Source organism: Pan troglodytes, chromosome 4 (genome assembly GCF_028858775.2).
Source record: "Pan troglodytes isolate AG18354 chromosome 4, NHGRI_mPanTro3-v2.0_pri, whole genome shotgun sequence".
Classification (NCBI taxonomy): domain Eukaryota; kingdom Metazoa; phylum Chordata; class Mammalia; order Primates; family Hominidae; genus Pan; species Pan troglodytes.
Genome location: NC_072402.2, coordinates 130,664,503 through 130,685,828, shown reverse-complemented (window position 1 = coordinate 130,685,828; position 21,326 = coordinate 130,664,503). Strand labels below are relative to the sequence as shown.

At 40.7% G+C, this 21,326-nt stretch overlaps 1 protein-coding gene across 8 annotated transcripts in view; it reads left to right on the top strand.

Annotated features, from left to right (window-relative positions):
- The window catches only part of AFF4 (ALF transcription elongation factor 4), an 82,047-nt gene that overhangs the window by 29,716 nt on the left and 31,005 nt on the right, over positions 1-21,326 (top strand). For 6 of the 8 annotated variants that reach the window (XR_010157001.1, XR_010157000.1, XM_016944953.4 and 3 more), the window contains one exon: positions 1,330-1,416. The exons of the other annotated variants lie outside the window; for them this stretch is intronic. Coding sequence is in view for 4 of the 6 variants with exons in the window: in XM_016944953.4 (XP_016800442.1) it covers positions 1,330-1,416 (87 nt within the window). In the remaining 2 variants the exon portion in view is untranslated. The remainder of the gene's footprint in view (positions 1-1,329; positions 1,417-21,326) is intronic. 8 annotated transcript variants of the gene reach the window in all.

The following is a 21,326-nucleotide window of genomic DNA, read 5'->3' as shown; positions in this document are numbered from 1 at the left end:
GGTCATATTCAAAGAGGTAAAGAGAGACAAAGGTTTTTGAAGGAAAAAATGAGGAAGATTACATAATTGTTTTTGAAATAATTATCCTTGGCTACAAAGATCAGTAGTAAGGATGACACCAGTCTGAGGTCGGACAAGCTGGACAGATGTCCTTGTGGAAATATTTTTTTGGTTTAAGGTTTTGATGACCTTTGTGCAAGGTTGTGGTTTTTGTAGATTTTTTTGTTTATCAGGCATACAAGCATGAGAAGCCTTTCTTCATGGTCTTTCCCAGCTCAGGGTGTTTTGGTTTTTTTTGTTTGTTTGTTTTTTTGTTTTTTTTAAATATATAAACATTAGTGACTCCATTTTTATTCTCACAACTTTCACATTGACTACCTAGGTTGTTTCAGTTTTTGAAGTGTGAGCCCCTTATACATATATCTTTACAAAACTGTGTGGATATTGCTATGGGATAAATTCCTAGGTGTTACACCACTGTTAATTTGTTGCATTTCCTTAATTTACCTGATGGCTTACTTTGAACTAAATGCCAGAAATAATATACTCTCTCCTTATTCTGATACTTCTGTCTCCTTGGCTTATCTAACATACACATTGTAATCTTACCAGACCTCACCCAGACATATTTGGCATTAAGATTAGGCAGAAGGCATTGAATGAAATCAAACTTAGGGTCTTGCTTTTCTGTTTTCCTCCTCATGTGCTTTTGAAATTTCTCTTGTGATTTCTTCCCCTGACAAAATTTTTCTACGAGTATATAGGCTCTATAGCCAGACTTTTGAGGATGAAATATAATGTTCATTATTTACTAAGTGTATGGCCTTGAATAAATAACTTTTGTGCTTCAGTTTCATCCTAAATAGAGGTAGGATAATAATGGTATCTACCTCATAATGTCATTGTGAGTACTGAATGAGTAATAAACATGTAAAACACTTAGCACAGTGTCTGGCCCATTCAAGGTACACAGTAAATGTTAGCTGTTTTCCTTATCATTGTCCCTTCCTCCCACTCTCCTAGCAAGCTCTTCCTGATTAGCGTTTTATTATGTGCCTTGTATTTGATTACAGGCTGATTTCTGTAACTATTCACAGGTTTCATAATTTGAATTGTAAACTCCTCAAAGCCAGGGAGCATTTATTAATCTTCTTATTACCTACACCATAGTGCCTAGCACACAATTGTGCTTAATATTTATTGACTAAGTATGTAGAATTTTGGAGGAGCTGTCATGAAACCAGTATTTATAAATACAAATCTGGTTTTTAGCTGTATAATTTTTATCCTTGACCTGGTTGAAAACAAACTGTAATAATTACATTTCAGGAGATGACGCATTCATGGCCTCCCCCTCTAACGGCTATTCATACACCATGCAAAACAGAACCTTCCAAATTTCCTTTTCCAACTAAGGTAAGTAAATAAAATGTATCTTTCATAATGTAAGAAAACTCTAAATGGCTTGACTAAAATCATATGGATTAAAAATTGTCTTGCCATTCCTATTCTAGTGGGAGACAGACAGTAAATAAGTGAATAAATAGATAAATTCAGATAGTGACAACTGTTATGAAGATAATTAGCAGGGTAATGGAATTGAGAGCATCTTGGATCAAGAGGTATTAAGAAAGCTTTGAAGGCAATATGCGAGAGAGATTTAAAAGACATTAATACAGCCGGACACGGTGGCTCACTCCTGTAATCCCAGCACTTTGGAAGGCTGAGCCAAGAGACTCTCTTGAGGCCAGGAGTTTGCGACCAGCCTGGTCAACATAGCAAGACCCTGTCTCTACCAAAAATTGAAAAAAAAAAAAAAAAAAAAAAAAAAAAAAGCTTGGCATAGTGGCACAGGCCTGTGGTCCCAGTTACTCGGGAGGCTGAGATGGGAGGATCACTTGAGCCTGGGAGGTCAAGGCTGCAGTGAGCTGTGATTGCACCACAGCACGCCAGCCTGGGAAACAGAGCAAAATTCTATCTAAAAAAAAAAAAAAAAAGACAGTGATATTTATTGCAGACTATTATGGTATTGTAGGCCAGAGGTGGTAAGGGCTTCTCAAACTGTTGTTTTAAGAACCTGTTTCCATAAGACATAGCAACCATACTTGTCCCGTGGAAAGAGGTTCCTCAGATAACAATTCCAAGGTTGTTTAAAATCAGCAGATTGACTTTTTTTTTAACTTATACTTAACAGTATTAATTTACACTTAAAACAAATAATACAGAAATACATTCTCCTTGTGAAAGTTTCACCAGTCCCCCTAATAATAGCCTTTCCCCAATTCCGTCCGCTTCATCCCAACAGAGCTCCTTTCATAAGTACCTTTGCAAGTCTTTTTTATATTCATGTAATACATATATAATCATTACATGTAAGCATTTTCTCATTTATTTCTACGCAAATATATTGTTCTGTATCTTTCATCAGTCAGCAGTAGGTCTTGGGGACCTGTCCATGTTACTGCATGTAGAGGTATTTCGTTTCTTTTTATTGCATCTGTAGTGTTAATATATCCTAGTTTATTTAGCCATTTCTCTTTGGCATTTAAGCTGATAGCAAGTTTTCATTTCTATAAATGTTTCTTCAGTTGGTATCTTTGTTGGTGCCTTCTGTGTGCATGTGATTTTCTTTAGGGTAGAAAGCAAAAAGTAGAATTGCTGAGTGTTGAGAGTATATATTTAATACATACACTCACAAATTCCTTCCATAGTTCTATTACAGGATTTGTACCAGCCAGTATTCCCACTTGTATTACCTGTTGTTTCACACATGCACACCACCATTTGATATTATTAAACAGCAGTGTTTTGAGTAAAAATGGCATTCCATTTGCTTGATTGCTAGTGAGGTTCATCATCTTTACATATTTGTTATCCATTTGGTTTCTTTGTGGGTAAATTTGCTTATTCTCACTGTCCTTTGGGTTGCATTTTTTACCTGTTGAGTTTTAGGTGGTCTTCCTTTTTTGTTTTGTGTTGTTTTGTTTGAATTGTGGATTCTAATAATTTCTTATACATGCTGAAAATTTATCTACCAGTTAGATTCTTGTCTTTTTATTGTCTAAAGTTTTTAATTTTTGATGAATAAAATATATCTTTCTCTTCCTTTATAGTTTTTGCTTTTAATGTCTTGTTAAAGAAGACTTTTCTTTCTCTAGGATCATAAACATACCCTCTTATTTTTATTTTAATGTGGTTTTTAGTTTTATTTTTTATGTTTACCTTTGTGAATGATGTCAGGTAGATTTAAAAATTTTCTGTCTATATGTGTGCCGTATCACTCTTACCTTTTATATCTTTGTTTACATATACAGAATGCACCAGTATTTATTTATTTATTTATTTATTTTTCTGAGATGGAGTCTCCCTTTGTCACCCAGGCTGGAGTGCAATGGTGTGATCTTGGCTCACTGCAACCTCTGCCTCTTGGGTTCAAGCGATTCTCCTGTCTCAGCCTCCCGAGTAGCTGGGACTACAGGTGCCCGCCACCACGCCCAGCTAATTTTTGTAGTTTTAGTAGAGACAGGGTTTCACCATGTTGGCCAGGCTGGTCTTGAACTCCTGATGTCAGGTGATCCACCCGCCTTGGCCTCCCAAAGTGCTAGGATTACAGGTGTGAGCCAACGCACCTGGCCAATGCACTGTTATTTAATGTGCAGTTTGAGTTTTGTTTTTTGTATGTTAGTTTGTTTTGAGATGGAGTCTTGCTGTGTCACCTGGTGCGATCTCGACTCACTGCAACCTCCGCCTCCTGGGTTCAAGCGATTTTCCTGCCTCATCTTCTTGAGTAGCTGAGATTACAGGCACACGCCACCACGCCTGGCTAATTTTTTGTATTTTTAGTGGAGACAGGGTTTCACCATGTTGACCAGGCTGGTCTCGAACTCCTGACCTCAGGTTATCCACTTGCCTTTGCCTCCCAAAGTGCTGGGATTAACAGGCGTGAGCCACCGTGCCCAGCCTGCAGTTTGAGTTTTGATAGATATGTGCACCTGTATAATCACCACCATAATTAGGAATTAGAACATTTCCATCACCCCCAAACTTCTTCATGTTCCTTTGTAGTCTCCCTCGCCTCCACCACTGTCCCTATGCAATTTCTGATCTATTTTATGTCACTCTAGATAAGTTTTGCTTTTTCTAGAATTTCATGTAAATGGAATCAGTACATCATGTGCTTCTTTTATATATTTACTTTCTTTTGCTCAGTATTTAGTTTTGTAATTCTTCCATGTTCTTGATTATATCCATGGTTTCTCTTTTTCTTTTTCTTTTTTTTGAGACAGAGTCTCAGTCTGTTGCCCAGGCCAGAGTGCAGTGGCATGATCTCGGCTCACTGCAACCTCCGCCTCCTGGGTTCAAGCGATTCTCCTGCCTCAGCCTCCTAAGTAGCTGGGATTACAGGCATGCACCACCACGCCTGGCTGATTTTTGTATTTTTAGTAGAGACGGGGTTTCATCATGCTGGTCAGGCTGGTCTCAAACTCCCAACCTCGTGATCCACCTGCGTTAGCCTCCCAAAGTGCTGGGATCACAGGCGTGAGCCACCACGCCTGGCCCAGTTTTTCTTTTTTTATTCCCAATCAGTATTTTATTATATGGAAACACCAAAATTTGCTTCCTGTTGATGAGCATTTTGGTTATTTCCAGATGTAGACTGTTAAGAATAAAGCATCTATAAACATTCATGTTTTCTTTTATCCTGGGTAAATACTGGGTCACATAGTAAAAAGTAGAATTGCTGGTTCATAGGGTAAGTGCATGTTAAATTTTACTTATTTATTTTATTTTAATTTTTTAGAGACTGACGTCTTGCCTAGGCTGGTCTTACCTAGGCTGGAGTACAGTGGTGTGATCATATAGCTCACTATACCCTTGAACTCCTGAGCTCTAGCAATCCTCTCATTTCAGCCTCTTGACTACCACGCACTACACAGGTGCTTACCACCATGCCAGACTTACATAGAGACGGGGGTCTCACTCTACTGCTCAGGCTGGTCTCAAACTCCTGACTTCAAGCCATCCTTCTGTTTCAGTGTCCCAAGCACAAGCTACTGTGCCCACCACTAAATTTATAGTAAACTGAAAACTAACTCACTCACTGACTCCCTCCCTCCTTCCTTCCTTGCTTTCTCTCTCTCTCTCTCTCTCCTTTCTTTCCTTTCTTTCTTTGCGACAGGGTCTCACTTTGTCATCCAGGCTGCAGTGCAGTGGCGGGATCATGGCTCATTGCAGCCTCGACCTCCCAGGCTCAAGTGATCCTCCTGCCTCAGCCTCCTGAGTAGCGGGGACTACAGGCATGCACCACCATGCCTGGCTGACTTTAAAAAATTGTTATTATTTTTTTGAGACAAAGTTTTGCTCTGTTGCCCAGGCTGGAGTGCAGTGGTGCAATCTTGGCCCACTGCAGCCTCTGCCTACCAGGTTCAAGTGATTCTCCTGCCTCAGCCTCCTGAGTAGCTGGGACTACAGGTACGCACCACCACGCCCGGCTACTTTTTTGTGTTTTTAGTAGAGGCGAAGTTTCACCATGTTGGCCAGGATGGTCTCAATCTCCTTACCTCCTGATCTGCCCGCCTCGGCCTCCCAAAGTGCTGGGATTACAGATGTGAGCCACTGTGCCCGGCCCCCATTCTTTTTAATTACTAAGGTAATATTCAGTTATGTGGCATCATAATTTACCTAATTATCTACTAATGGACATTTGGGTTGCTTCTAGTTTTTGGTTATTATTTTTTTTTTTTGAGATGGAGTCTCGCTCTGCCGCCAGACTGGAGTGCAGTGGCGCGATCTCGGCTCACTGCAACCTCCACCTCCTGGTTTCAAGCAATTCTCCTGCTTCAGCCTCCCAAGTAGCTGGGACTACAGGCACGTGCCACCACGCCTAGCTAATTTTTGTATTTTTAGTAGAGACGGGGTTTCACCATGTTGGCCAGGATGGTATTGATCTCTTGACCTCGTGAGCCGCCTGCCTCGGCCTCCCAAAGTGCTGGGATTACAGGCATGAACCACTGAGCCCAATCTCGTTTTTGGTTATTAAAAATAAAGCTGATGTGAATATTTGTGTATAAATCTTTGTATAAATGTATACTTTTATTTCTTTCTTTCTTTTTTTTTTTTTTTTTTTAAGACAAGGTCTCTGTTGTCCAGGCTAGAGTGCAGTGGCATGATCATGGCTCATTGCACTCACGAACTCCCGGACTCAAGCAGTCTCTCACCTCAGCCTCCCAAGTAGCTGGGACTACAGGTGCATGCCACTATGTCTGGCTGATTTTTGTATTTTTTTGTAGAGACGAGGTTTTGCCACATTGCTCAGGCTGCTCTTGAACTCCTGGGCTCAAGCAGTCCTCCTGCCTTGGCCTCTTAAAGTGCTGAGATTACAGGCGTGAGCCACTACACCTGGCCTGTTTTTATGTCTGTATTATAAATGCCTATTAGTGGGGTGGTTAGGTATATGGTAGGTGTCTATGCCTCACACCTGTAGTCCTAGTACTTTGAGAGGTTGATGTGGGAGGATCACTTGAGTCCAGGAGTTTGAGACCAGTGTAGGCAACATAATGAGACTCTGTCTCCACAAAAAATTTAAAAAAAATTACCCAGGCATGGTGGCACAGGCCTGTAGTCTCAGCTACTCAGGATGCTAAGCTGGGAGGATTGCTTGACTGCAGCTGGTTGAGGCTGCAGTGAGCAGAGATCATGCCACTACTCTCTAGCCTGGGTCACAGAGACTGACCCTCTCTGGGGGGGAAAAAAAAATTAGAAAACAACTGTCATGCTGGGCGCAGTGGCTCACGCCTGTAATCCCAGCACTTTGGGAGGCCAAGGTGGGTGGATCACCTGAGGTTGGGATTTGAGACCAGCCTGACCAACATGGAGAAACCCCATCTCTACTAAAAATACAAAATTAGCCAGGCATGGTGGCGCATGCCTATAATCCCAGGTACTTGGAGGCTAAGGCAGGAGAATCACTTGAAGCTGGGAGGTGGAGGTTGCAGTGAGCCGAGATCGCGTCATTGCACTGCAGCCTGGGCAACAAGAGCGAAACTGTCTCAAAAAAAAAAAAAAAAAGAGAAAACAACTGTCATACTGTTTTCCAAAGTGGTTGAACCATTTTATATTCCTGCCAATGGTATATGAGAGTTCCACTTGTTCCATGTCCTTACTAACACTTGATATTGTCAGTCTTTTAAAACTTTAGCCTTCTAGCAGTATTATAGTGGTACCTCATTGTGATTTCAGTTTACATTTCTCTAGAGACAGAGTATCTTGAGCATCTTTTCATGTACTGATTTGCCATTTGCTTATCTTCTTTGGTGCAGTGTCTGAATATTTTGCCCATCTTCTTTGGTGCAGTGTCTGAATATTTTGCCCATTTTTAAATGGGCTAAGATTCTTTTTTTTTTTTTTTTTGTGACAGACTCTCGCTCTGTCGCTCAGGCTAGAGTGCAGTGGCGCGATCTCGGCTCACTGCAAGCTCCGCCTCCCGAGTTCACACCATTCTCCTGCCTCGGCCTCTCGAGTAGCTGGGACTGCAGGCGCCTGCCACCATGCCTGACTAATTTTTTATATTTTTAGTAGAGACGGGATTTCACCGTGTTAGCCAGGATGGTCTCGATCTCCTGACCTTATGATCTGCCCACCCCGGCCTCCCAAAGTGCTGGGATTACAGGTGTGAGCCACTGCGCCCGGCCTGAAATGGGCTAAGATTCTTACTGCCATTATCATATATGTGATTTGAAAATTTTGTTTTCTTGCTCTGTGGACTACCTTTTCATTCTCTTAATAGTGTCCCTCTAAGAACACATGTTAATTTTTATAAAGTCCACTTCTTCAGTGTTTTCCTTTACGGGTCATGATTTTGGTGTCTATGAAATCTTTGCCTGGCTGGGTGAGGTGGCTCTTGCCTGTAATCCTAGCAATTTGGGAGGCCAAGGTGGGTAGATCACTTGAGGTCAGGAGTGTGAGACTAGCCTGGTCAACAAGGCAAGACCCCACCTCTACAAAAAATGTAAATATTAGCCAGGCGTGGTGGCATGACCTATAGTCCCAGCTACTTGGGAGGATGAGGTGGGGGATCATTTGAGCTTGGGAGGTTGAGGCTGCAGTGAGTCATGATTATGCCACTGCACTCCAGCCTAGGTGACAGAGTGAGACCTTGTCTCAAAAAAAAAAAAAAAAAAAGTTTGCCCGCTGGGCTGGTGGCTCACACCTGTAATCCCAGCACTTTGGGAGGCTGAGGTGGGCAGATCACTTGAGGTCAGGAGTTCGAGACCAGCCTGGCCAACATGGTGAAACTCCGACTCCACTAAAAATATAAAAATTAGCCAGACATGGTGGCGGGCATCTGTAATCCCAGCTACTCAGGAGACCGAGGCAGGGGAATCACATGAACTCAGGAGGCGGAGGTTGCAGTGAGCCAAGATTGCGCCAGTGCACTCCAGCCTGGGCAACAGAGCAAGACTCCATCTGAAAAAAAAGAAAAAAAGAAAAAGAAAAATCTTTGCCTAACCCAAATCCTCCTATGTTGTTTCCTAGACTTTTTTTTTTTCCTTTTAAATAAGAGACCAGGTCTCTCTGTGTTGCCCTGGCTAGTCTTGAACTTGTGGGCTCAGGTGACCATCCCACCTCCTCTGCTTCCTGCATAGCTGGGACTCTGCTCTCAGTTATCCTGGACTTTCTTTTCTGTTTTTGAAAGAGTCTCACTCTGTCACCCAGGCTGGAGTGCAGTGGTGTGATCTTGGCTCACTGCAACATCTGACTCCTGGGCTCAAGCGATTCTCATGCCTTGGTCTCCCGAATAGCTGGAATTACAAGTGTGTGCCACCACACCCAGCTAATTTTTGTATTTCTGGTAGAGATGGGGTTTTGCCATGTTGCCCAGCCTGGTCTCGAACTCCTAAGCTTAAATGATCCACCTGCCTTGGCCTCCCAAAGTGCTACAGTTATAAGCATGAGCCACTGTTCCCAGCCTTTCCTAGTTTTTTTATAGTTTTAGGTTTTACATTTAGATCTATGATTTATCTTAAGCTAATTTTTCTATATTGTTACAATATATGGAATGAAGTTTTATCCTCTTGTATGTACATATCCAATTAGCATCTTTATTTAAAAGCCTTCTCTTTCCGTTGAATTGCCTTTGCAGTTGTAGTTGACTCTGTATGTGTGATGCATTTCTGACATTTTATGTTTCATTAACCTGTTTGTCTGTCATGGTGCCAATATGAGCCTGTCTTGATGATTTGACTTTGAGACTTACTGTAAAGTCACTACAATGTAAATCCTCAAATTATATTGGTGTTTTTCAAAGTAGATTTGACTTTTCTAGGCTCTTTGCATTTTCATAAGAATTTTAGGCTGGGCACAGTGGCTCACACCTGTAATCCCAGCAATTTGGGAGGCCGAGGTGGGTGGATCACCTAAGAAGGAGTTTGAGTCTAGCCTGGCCAACATGGTGAAACCCCGTCTCTACTAAAAACACAAAAATTAGTTGGGCGTGGGGCATGGTGGTGCACACCTGTAATCCCAGCTACTCAGGAGGCTGAGGCAGGAGTCTCTGGGAGGCAGAGGTTGCAGTCAGCTAAGATGATGCCACTGCGTGTGCTCCAGCCTGCGTGACCGAGCAAGACTCTGTCTCAAAAAACAAACAAACAAACAACACCTTGTCAATTTCAACATAAAAGTCTTGTGGGATTTTGACAGGGATTGTGTTGGATCTATAGATCAATTTGGGGAGAATTGACGTCTTAGCAATATTGAATCTTCTGACCCATGAGTCCTTATTTCTCTCTATTTTGGTCTAATTTAATTTCTTTCAGTATTGTTTGGTAGTTTTCAATCTGTAGATTTTGGACATCTTTTGTTAAAGTTATCTTTTTGTTTTTTGAAAGAGTGTCACTCTGTCACCCAGGCTGGAGTACGGTGGTGCTCAGTGCAACCTCCGCCTCCTGGGTTCGAGTGATTCTCCTGCCTCAGCCTCCCAGGTAGCTGGGATTACAGGCGCCCACCATGATGCCCAGTTAATTTTTATATTTTTAGTAGAGACGAGGTTTTACCATGTTGACGAGGGTGGTTTCCAACTCCTGACCTCAACTGATCCACCTGCCTCGGCCTCCCAAAGTGCTGGGATTACAGGCATGAGCCACTGTGCCTGGCTGATTTTTTTGTGTGTGTGTGAGACAGAGTCTTGCTCTGTCACCCAGGCTGGAGTGCAGTGGCACGATCTTGGCTCACTGTAGCCTCAGCCTTCTAAGTAGGTGGGATTACAGACCAGTGCCACCACACCCAGCTAATCTTTATACTCTTAGTAAAGACGGCTTTTCACCATGTTGGCCAGGATAGTCTCGAACTCCTGGCCTCAAGTGGTCTGCCCACCTTGGCCTCCCAAAGTGCTGGGATTACAGGCATGAGCCACAGTACCCGGCCCTGTTTGATTTTTTTAGTGCTATTATAAATGGAATTTTATAAAAATTTCAGTATTTGATTTTTCCTTGCTAATTTATAGAAATACATTTCATGGGCTGGATGCGGTGGCTCATGCCTGTAATCCCAGCACTTTGGGAGGCTGAAGAGGATCACCTGAGGTCAGGAGTTCAAGACCAGCCTGACCAACATGGAGAAACCCCGTCTCTACTAAAAATACAAAATTAGCTGGGCGCGGTGGCACATGGCTGTAATCCCAGCTACTCGGGAGGCTGAGGCAGGAGAATTGCTTGAACCCAGGAGGTGGAGGTTGCGGTGAGCCAAGATCACCCCATTGCACTCCAGCCTGGGCAACAAGAGTGAAACTCTATCTCAAAAAAACAAAAAAAAACAAAAAACATTGGTTAAATTTTAAATGTTAAATCAATATTACATTCCTGATATAAACTCTACTTGGTCATGATGTATTTTTTTATAGTGCTGAATTTGATTTTAAAAGTTTTTTCTAATTTTTGCGTCTGTATTCCTGGGCTATCTTGGTCTGTATTGTTCCCTTCTTAAATCTGTAACCATAACAGGTCTGTTGTCTGATGCACACAGCAAGTCAATAACAGAGACACTGGGTTGCTGCAGAGAAGGAGTTTAATTATAGGGCCTCCAAACAAAGAGATGAGAGGAAACCTCAAATCTGTCTTCCCAAGGAGTTGAGACCATGGCTTTTAAGGATTTTGGAGTGGGCTGAAGTATTAGGATCATTGATTTGTCAAAGAATGCTAGGTGAAATCATGGGATAGGAAGATGTACAAGCAGTATTCTCATGCTGATTCTGTTCCCCTGTGGAGATCTTTAAACTGGTTGGCTTCAGCTGTTCCACTGTGCTTAAGCAACTCTTGATTTAAAAAAAAAAAAAAATTTATGGAAACAGGGTCTCATGATGTTGCCCACGCTGGTCTCAAACTCCTGGGCTAAAGCAATCCTCCTGTCTAAGCCTCTCAAAGCACTGGGTTGATAAGCATGAGCTATTGAGACTGTCCTGCTTAAGTGATTCTTTTTTTTTTTTTTTTTTTTTTTTGAGACAGCATCTTACTCTGTCACCCAGGCTAGAGTGCAGTGGCATGATATCAGCTCATTGCAACCTCTGCTTCCCAAGCTCAAGTGATTCTCCCTCTCTCAGCCTCCTGAGTAGCTGGGATTACAGGTGCCCGCCACCACGCCCAGATAATTTTTTAGTAGAGACAGGGTTTCCCAGTGTTGCCCAGGCTGGTCCTGAGCTCGTGATCCACCTGCCTCACCCTCCCAAAGTACTGGGGTTACAGATGTGAGCCACCACACCTGGCCTTAAGCAATTCTTAAACAAAAGCCTTAAGTTTCTAATGTCAGAAATTCTATCTATAAGAACATTGGGGATGCTGATGGTCAGTATCTAGTGTTAGTGACTTCCTGTTACAAAGAAGTGAGTCAGCCGGGCGTAGTGGCTCACTTCTGTAATCCCAGCACTCTGGGAAGCTGAGGTGGGGGGATCACAGGGTCAGGAGTTCAAGACCAGCCTGGCCAATATGGTGAAACCGCCATCCCTACTAAAAATACAAAAATTAGCCGAGCATGGTGGTGGGTGCTTGTAGTCCCAGCTACCCAGGAGGCTGAGGCAGGAGAATCGCTTGAACCTGGGAGGTGGAGGTTGCAGTGATCTGAGATCGTACCACTGCACTCCAGCCTGAGTGACAGAACGAGACTCCATCTCAAAAAAAAAAAAAAAAACCCAAAAAAAAAAGAAGTGGGTCAAAGTGTAGTATAATTAATGCTTAATTATAATTATATTTCTGTCCAGAATTCTGTTTAACCCTGTGAGGGTGGTTTCATATCCTTGCCTTGTTTTGGTATCTGAGTAATGATGGCCTTATAGAATGGATTGGGAAATAATTGCTTCCCCTTCCATTTTCTGGAATAGTGTGCATAGAAATGGTATTTTTTCTTTTTTCTTTTTCTGAGACAGTCTTGCTCTGTCACCCAGGCTGGAGTGCAGTGGTGTGATCTCGGCTCACTGCAAGCTCCGCCTCCCAGGTTCATGCCATTCTCCTGCCTCAGCCTCCTGAGTAGCTGGGACTACAGGCATGCGCCACCACGCCCGGCTAATTTTTTGTATTTTTAGTAGAGACAGGGTTTCACTGTGTTAGCCAGGATGGTCTAGACCATCTCCTGACCTCGTGATCCGCCTGCCTCGGCCTCCCAAAGTGCTGGGATTATAGGCATGAGCCACTGTGCCTGGCCAGAAATGGTATTTTTTTTTAAGTGTTTGTTAGAATTTATCTCTGGTTATAAGCTTTCTTTGTAAGATGGTTTTTAAGCAAAAATTAGACTTCTTTAGTAGCTATAGGGCTACTCATGTTATCTATTTCTCCTTGAATGATCTTTCGTTGTTTATATCTTTCAAGGAATTTGTCCATTTTATCTATGAATTACCAAAGTTAACAAATTGCTGTAAGTTTTTTATAATATTCCCTTATACATATAACATATTCTATTATGATAGCACTTCTCTTATTCCCTATTCTGGTAATTTGTTTTCTTGTCTTTTTCTTGAGTGTCCTGGCTGGAGATTGTCAGTTTTCTTGATAGCTGTTTTTTCTTTCTCTGTTGTTTTTGTTTTTTATTGCACTGATTTCCACCCTGATCTTTTACTTTTCTGCTTTCTTATGGTTTAATTTGTTCTTCTTCTTTTTTTTTTTTTTTGAAATGGAGTCTTGCTCTGTCTCCCAGGCTGGAGTGCAGTGGCGTGATCTCGGCTCACTGCAACCTCCACCTCCCGGGTTCAAGCGATTCTCCTGCCTCAGCCTCCTGAGTAGCTGGGATTACAGGCACGTGCCACCATGCCTGGCTAATTTTTGTATTTTGATTAGAGACGGGGTTTCACCATGTTGGTCAGGCTGGTCTCGAACTCCTGACCTCATGATCTGCCCGCCTCAGCCTCCCAAAATGCTGGGATTACAGGCGTGAACCGCTGCGCCCGGCTTGCTCATCTTTTTAACAGATTTCTTGAGGTGGAAGCTAAGGTCATTTAATTGAGATTTTTCTTATTTTCTTATTTTATTTATTTATTTATTTTTAGATGGAGTCTTGCTCCGTTGCCCAGGCTGGAGTGCAGTGGTGTGATCTCGAATCATTGTAACCTCCACCTCACTGGTTCAAAGGATTCTCCTGCCTCAGGCTCCCAAGTAGCTGGGATTACAAGCATACACTACCATACCTGACTAATTTTTGTATTTTTAGTAGAGACTGGGTTTCACCATGTTGGTCAGGCTGGTCTCAAACTCCTGGACTCAAGCGATCCACCCACCTCGGTGTCCCAAAGTGCTGGGATTACAGGGGTGAGCCTCTGTGTCTGGGCTAATTTCTTGTTTTTTGGATTATATCTAATTGTGTTGGTTCCCAAATATTTGGAGATTTTCTGCATATTTTCTGTTTTGATTTGTGATTTAATTCCATTGTGGTCATGAAGCATACATTGTATGAGATTGAGACTTATTTCATGTCCCAGATTATTGTCTTTTTTTGCTAATGTTTTGTGTACACTTGAAAATAATGTGTATTCCAGCCAGTGTGGTGGCACACGCTTGTAATCCCAACACTTTAGAAGGCTGAGGTGGGAGGATCCCTGGAGGCCAGAAGTTTGAGACCAGCCTGAGCAACAGCCAGACCTCATGTCTGCCAAAAATTTAAAAATCAGCCAGGCACGGTGGTGGGCACCTGCAGTCGCACCTACTCAGGAGGCTGAAACGAGGATTGCCTGAGCACAAGAGGTCAAGGCTACAGTGAGCCATGATCATGCCACTGTACTCCAGCCTGGGTGACAGAGAAAGACCCTTTCTCAAAAAGAAGCGTATTCTGCTGTTGTTGAGTGGAGTGTCCTGTTAGGTCAAGTTGGCTTATAGTGTTATACTAATCTTCTATATCCTTACTCATTTTAATTCTATCAATTATCTATTATTGAGAGTTAACTCCAACTATAATTTTGGATTTGTATATATGTTCTTGCTTTGTTTCTTCATGCTTTCTCAAACTCTGTTTTTAGGTGCATAAACATTTAGGATTGTTACCTCTTAATGAGTTGAGTCTTTATTACTATGAAACAACCCCTTTTAAATCTTATAATATTCTTTGCTGTAAAATTTACTTTTATATTAATATGATCAGCTCCAACTTTCTTTTATTTAATGTTAGCATGGTATAGTTTTTTCCAACCTTTTGCTTTTAACCTGTTTATGTTCTTATACTTAAAATGCATTTCTTGTAGGTAGTATATGATTTTGTTGTGCTTTTTAAATATAATCTGACACTCTGCTCTTTAATTAGGGTGTTCAGACCACTTACATTTAATGTGATTATTTATACAGTTGGGCTTAAATCTACTATCTTGCTTTTTGATTTCTCTGTCTCATCAGCCCTTTTGTGTGTGTGTGTGTGTGTGTGTGTGTGTGTGTGTGTGTCAGCCTCTATCTTCAAGTGATTTTATACCATCCTTTTCTGCTGTATAAGACCCTATTGTCATTATACTTGCATTTCTCCCGTCGTAGAATCTGTATGATTGTTTATGTTTTACTTCCACATAAAGTATAAATGGCACAATATTGTTACTATTTTTTATTTAAACAATATATTATCTTTTAGGCTGGGCGCAATGGCTCACACCTATAATCCTAGCACTTTGGGAGTCCGAGGAAGGAGGATCACTTGAGTCCAGGAGTTTGAGACCAGCCTTGGCAACATAGTGAGACCCTGTCTCTACAAAAAATTAAAAAATTACCTGAGTGTGGTGATACGTACCTGTGGTCCCAGCTGCTCAGGAGGCTGAGGTGGGAAAATAGCTTGAGCCCCGGAGGTCTTGGCTGCAGTGAGCCATCATCACTCCACTGCACTCCAGTCTGGGTGGTAGTGAGACCCTGTCTCAAAATAAATAAACACAGTTTGTTATCTTTACTTTTTTTTGAGACAGAGTATTGCTCTGTCACCCAGGCTGGAGTGCAGTGGTGCAATCTTGGCTCACTGCAACCTCCACCTCCCTGGTTCAAGCAATTCTGCCTCAGTCTCTGGAGTAGCTGGGATTACAAGTGCTGCCACCACGCCCTGCTAAATGTTTTTTTTTTGTTTTTTTGTGTTTTTTTTTGTATTTTTAGTAGAGACAATCTCGAACTCCTGATGTCAGGTGATCCGCCAACCTCCACCTCCCAAAGTGCTGGGATTACAGGTGTGAGCCACCGCACCTGGCCCATTTTACTATTATCTGGAGGACTTTCTTTAATATTTCTTTTAGTACTTTGAAAAAATCTTTATTTTGCCTTTCCATTTTTATTTTTAAAGTGTTTTTGCCAGCTATAGAATTCTAGATTGAGGACCTTGCCCCCTTGCAACTATCTGCCAGCTTGCATTGTTTTTGATATGTACATTGTTGTCATTCTTTTTTTTGTATATAAAATGTCCTTTTTTTTTTTTGGCGGTCTTTAAGTTTTTTTTTAATCATTGCTTTTAATCTGTTCAGTTATGATACGTTCTCCTGTAGTTCTCTTTATCTTTCTTGTGCTTGAGGTTTGTTCAGCTTCTTGAAACTTTGGTCTTACAGTTTCCATCAAATTTGGGAAACTTGCTATTACTCAATTTTTTTTTTTACCCTCTTCTCCCCTTTTTTCGTCAAGGACTCCAATTACGTGTATATTAGGCCCCTTAAAGTTGTCCCAGAGTTCACTGATGTTCTGTTCTTTCTTTTTTTTCTTTTTTTTTTGTGGGAGATCTTATACTGTATTGCTCCATTTTGCATGGTTTGTATTGCTGTGTCTTTAGGTTCACTAATCTGTTGTTCTGCGATGTCTAATCTGCTGTTAGACATTTAATACATATTTTTATGTCAGACATGTTATCGATAAAAATTTGATAGTGCTTATATATTTATTAATTAAACAGATATTTATTAACTTCTTACTATGTTCCTGGCATGAGATTTGACAACTTGTTCTTTATTAATGACAAAGATTTTTAGTAGAAAGATGAGGGTAAAAGACTAGTTGTACTAGTCTCAAAAGATATCAGAGTGTCTTTTGAAGCAAACAGAGAATGTGATACCAAGAACTGTATGGTGATGTCGGGGAGTGTTTTTATAAGATGAAGATATTTTGTTATTTTTATAATGCTGATGGCTTAGTAGAAAGGGAAAAACAAATGATCCATGGGAAAGAGAAGAGGTAACCTTAGGAAATCTTCACAAGAGTGATTGAGATTCAGTGCCCAAGTAGAGGACAGTAGCTTTAGAATAGAACACCACTACTTCATTGGCACCAGAGGGAAGCAGAGAATATGGGTATAGTTGGGGATAGCTTGGGAGATTTTCCAGTGATAGTTTGGAGAATATTAAAGATTTCGATTGCCTTTGCACTTACTCACCATGTTTGGAACAACCTCCAGCAGTGTTCTTGACACTGGAGATAGAACGCTGTACAATTTAAATGTTCTTGCTCTAAGATGGGTATTTAAAGAACATAGGAAAATGCTGTGCCAATGCTTAGAATAGTTCTGGCACAAAGTAGCTGTTCAATGAATGTTTGTTAACTGAATTTGGATGTATATATTCAAGTAACAGTGTTTAGATTTTGGTGTTTGTGAGACACCTCAGCTACTGACTGACTGTTGCTAAGGTGGGTTGCTTCTTACGATAGCTTATCTCATTCTCAAAATTTAAGTGGGTACAACTTCATGTGTAATATACCTAAAAGCTCTGTGTGATACTTTAATAGGTACTTACTCTCCATGTGCACTAACTATATGTACCAAGTCCAATGAGAGGACAGAGAAGGGAGAAAGTTGTTATACCTAGGGAATTTGGGGTTAGCATCCTACAGGAGGTGACACCAATTAGAGTTTGAAGGAGAAGTATAGGAGTGCTAGCAAGATGTGGGATGATAAGGAACACATCAGAAAGCACTTCACACCATTGATGAGTCTGAAAGAGCAGTTCACAGGCGGCAAATGGTGCTAAGTTTAGGATCATATTGGGGAGCTGGTTTAGTATATTCATCTCTCTCCTTGAATTGGTCCCATTTAAAAACAAAAACAATTCAATCCCTCTGTTCCATGTGATTCATCAGTCACTCCTTTTGTTTAGAATAAAACTTACTAAAGATTGATTCATATTTGCTATTTTTCCCTGGTATTTTGCTGGGTGTTATAAGGAAGTGTGAAACAAGAAATGGGTTTTGCCTGTACCAAACATTTGGTTATAGAAATCAGTAATACAAAAGAAAGCAATAGGAATTATTTATTAGTGTTTAATTGGATGTGTAGTTGTGTGCATCACACTTAGACGTAAGTTGTCTTCTCTTTGTATTCTGTTCTTTACCTAGAACCTCTTTACCTAGGTGCTTCACAAATCTTATCTTCTCCTCCCCATCTCCTTCCCTCTTTACCTTCCCCTTCCACCTGCCACTGTTGATACAGTAGCTGCTTTAACAGGAATTACAAAAAGGAACCCAGGACAAGGCAAGAGTAATGGCAAAAGTGCAGTTTATGCACAGTTGCAGTGTTGGAACAATGATGTTGAAGCCAGAAATGTCTGGAACTGTGAATATCTTCAACTCAGTTATAGAATCATGCTCTGTACAATATTTTCTGTAATGAAATGAGGAGTGAATCTGAATTTTTTTACACTAACATAGAAATTGTTTCATGATATCAGTTATCCCACTTAAAAATGAGTTAGACACCTCTCTCTTTTTAATCTATCTCACACACAGATACACACACACACGCACACCACCACGAAATATGCTATATGTATCTTTTCATAATGTATTTTTAAAAAATAATTAAACCCCCTTCTCTCTTCAGAGTAAAGATGATGTTGGCCTATCGTGGTGGCTCATGCCTGTAATCCCAGCACCTGGGGAGGCCGAGGCGGGTGGATCACCTGAGATCAGGAGTTCAAGACCAGCCTGGCCACCATGGTGGCCCCATCTCTACTAAAAATACAGAAATTAGCTGGGCGTGGTGGCATGCACCTATAATCCCAGCTAGTTGGGAGGCTGAGCTGGAGAGTCATTTGAGCCCAAGAGATGGAGGTTGCAGTGAGCAGAGATCATGCCATTGCACTCCAGCCTGAGCAACAAGTATGAAACATCCTACAGGAGTGTGAAACTCCATCTCAAAAAAAAAAAAAAAAAAAAAAAAAAGATGATGTTTTAACAATGAATGAAGTAACCGCTTCCCTAAAAAATATGCTTGAGCGGCTGGGTGCGGTGCCTCACGCTTATAATCCCAGCACTTTGAGAGGCCAAGGTGGGTGGATCACGAGGTCAGGAGTTCGAGACCAGCGTGGCCAACACAGTGAAACCCTGTCTCTACTAAAAATATAAAAATTAACTGGGCGTGGTGGCAGGTGCCTGTAATCCCAGCTACTTGGAAGGCTGAGGCAGGAGAATCGCTTGAACCTGGGAGCTGGAGGTGGCAGAGAGCCGAAATCGCACCACTGCACTCCAGTCTGGGTGACAGAGGTAGATTCCGTCTCAAAAAAAAAAATATATATATATATATATATGTATATATATAGTGTATAGATTATATATGAGTGTGTGTGTATATACATATACATACACTCAAGCTAGGAAAATAACAATAATATTGTCATTGTTTATGTATTTTTAGTTTTTTGTTACCAAAAAACCACAGTTCTAATATGAATACTTTAAAGAGCTGAAAAAAAATTTCTAATCAGTGGTTTGAACCTATTTGCTAAAAATAATAAAATGCATCCTTCTAATTTATTTTCCTAAATGATTTACAACAGGGAACATGGAAATCTAATTCAACTTCAATAGAATTCTTTACATAATTAATGTATAGGACTGAAATTTTGTTACTGTGATTTAATAAGCATGGTATTTCTTCCATGAGTATAACTATATCTTTGTGGCATCCAGTGAAACCAGATATCAAAAATAAGTCCATCTTAGCGTCATACCTTTGAAGCATTATATTTTTGTGTGTAAGAAAGGTTTTGTTGTCATTCATAAATATATTTAAAAATTACTCTAAAAATGGTATTTAATTTTTGTTATGCCTTTGAAATTGCAGTATTTTAATCTTATACATATGTTAAGTAGTAATGCATATTCTATACATATTTTGGAGATACAAATGGAAAAATTTCTTAGTAATGGAGTATATGATAAAAAAAAAGCTGGAAGACAAACTTGTTTAAGCTGTAGTTATCTCCTACTGGTACTACTCCAGTAACCTCATTTTGTATCCTTAACTCCATTCTAGCTTTCTTAAAACTGTTCTCCACTTAGTAGGTGAGATGGTCCTCACAATGTGCAGATGTAGTTGTGTAACTCTCCTACTTAATAAGCTGCACACACACAGGTCTTTAATATGGTCTATAAGTCTGTAAACTGTGTGATCTAGCATTTTAGGTCTTCAGTCTCATATCTCACCACTCTTCCACCTTTACTTTTTCCTCTCTGTGGGCTGCCTTTAAGTTCCTTGTACAAGCCATGCTCTTCCCTTTAAGCTGGACTTTACACATGTTTTCTCTCTCCCTATGGCACTTAGCCTATCTCTTCCTTTCCCAGTTTATTTCCTATATATCCTTCAAATTTCAATCTGAATGGCAGTTCCTCAGGGAAGCCTTTGCTCATCTTCTTGGCTAGATCATACACTCACACACACACACACACACACACACATGCACACATGCATACAAGCACACAGGTACACATGCATGCACAATTACAAACTCAATATAATTATGTGTATTTGCCCTTCATTGTGTTTATTACAGTTGCCATTTTACTTTGATTTGCGTGAGTACTTGCAAAGGTAGTAATTATTGACATTCAAATAGGTGTTAAGCTCCATGGGGGCAGGGCCCTTGTCAGTTTTTGCTTATCATTGTTTTCTCAGTACTTTGATACATGAGTAAGTGTGTTGCCAGAGAGTTTGGGTTTCATCCTTAGGAAAAAACAAAGAGTCATTGGGAAGTTCTACGAAAAATAGGAGAGCAGTGATGACGCATACTAAGACTTGGGCTGTAGAAGGGTAAACTTCTACAGGCTGTAGAAGGGAGGCTATAGCTGAGTAAAGGAGATAAACTAGAGCTAGGAAGATCCATTAGAAGGCCATTGTAGGTAAACAAGATGAAGACCTGAAGTCTTTCCGGTTCAGATGGTCTCGCCTTTGGTGGATGTTTAAGAGACAGAATCCAGTAGTATTTGTGGACCTGCTGACTATTGTCAGATATAAGACAAATAAATCAGATTATTTGGAATATGGGGCTATTAACTTTTATGCCATTTACCAAGTAAATGAATATAAGACAATAAACAATTTGAGGGGGTAAAGGAATCTTCATTTTATTTTATTTTTATTATTTGTACAGATAGGATCTTGGTATGTTGCCCAGTCTGGTCTTGAACTCCTGGCCTCAAGCTATCCTCATTGCTTAGCCTCCCAAAGTATTGGGATTACCTGCATAAGCCACCACACCCATCCTGGAATCTTCATTTTAAACAAAAGTCACAAAAGTGACCTCTTGCCCACTGCTCTATATACAGTTTTTTAACAGCAGTACTGAGATGTGATTCACTTACCATGTAATTCACCTACTTCAAGTGTAGAGTTCAGTAGTTCTGAGTTTATTTATAAATCATCAACTCAAAAAGAAACTGTACCCTTTAGCTGTTATCCCTCTTTCCCTCTACCTTCCTAGCCTTAAGCAACCACTAATCTACTCTATCTCTATAGATCTCCCTGTTCTAAACATTTTATATAAATAGAATAATGTAGTATGTGGTCTTTTGTGACTATATTCTTTCACTTAACATTATGTTTTTAAGATTCATCTAAGTTGTAGCATGTAACAGTACTTC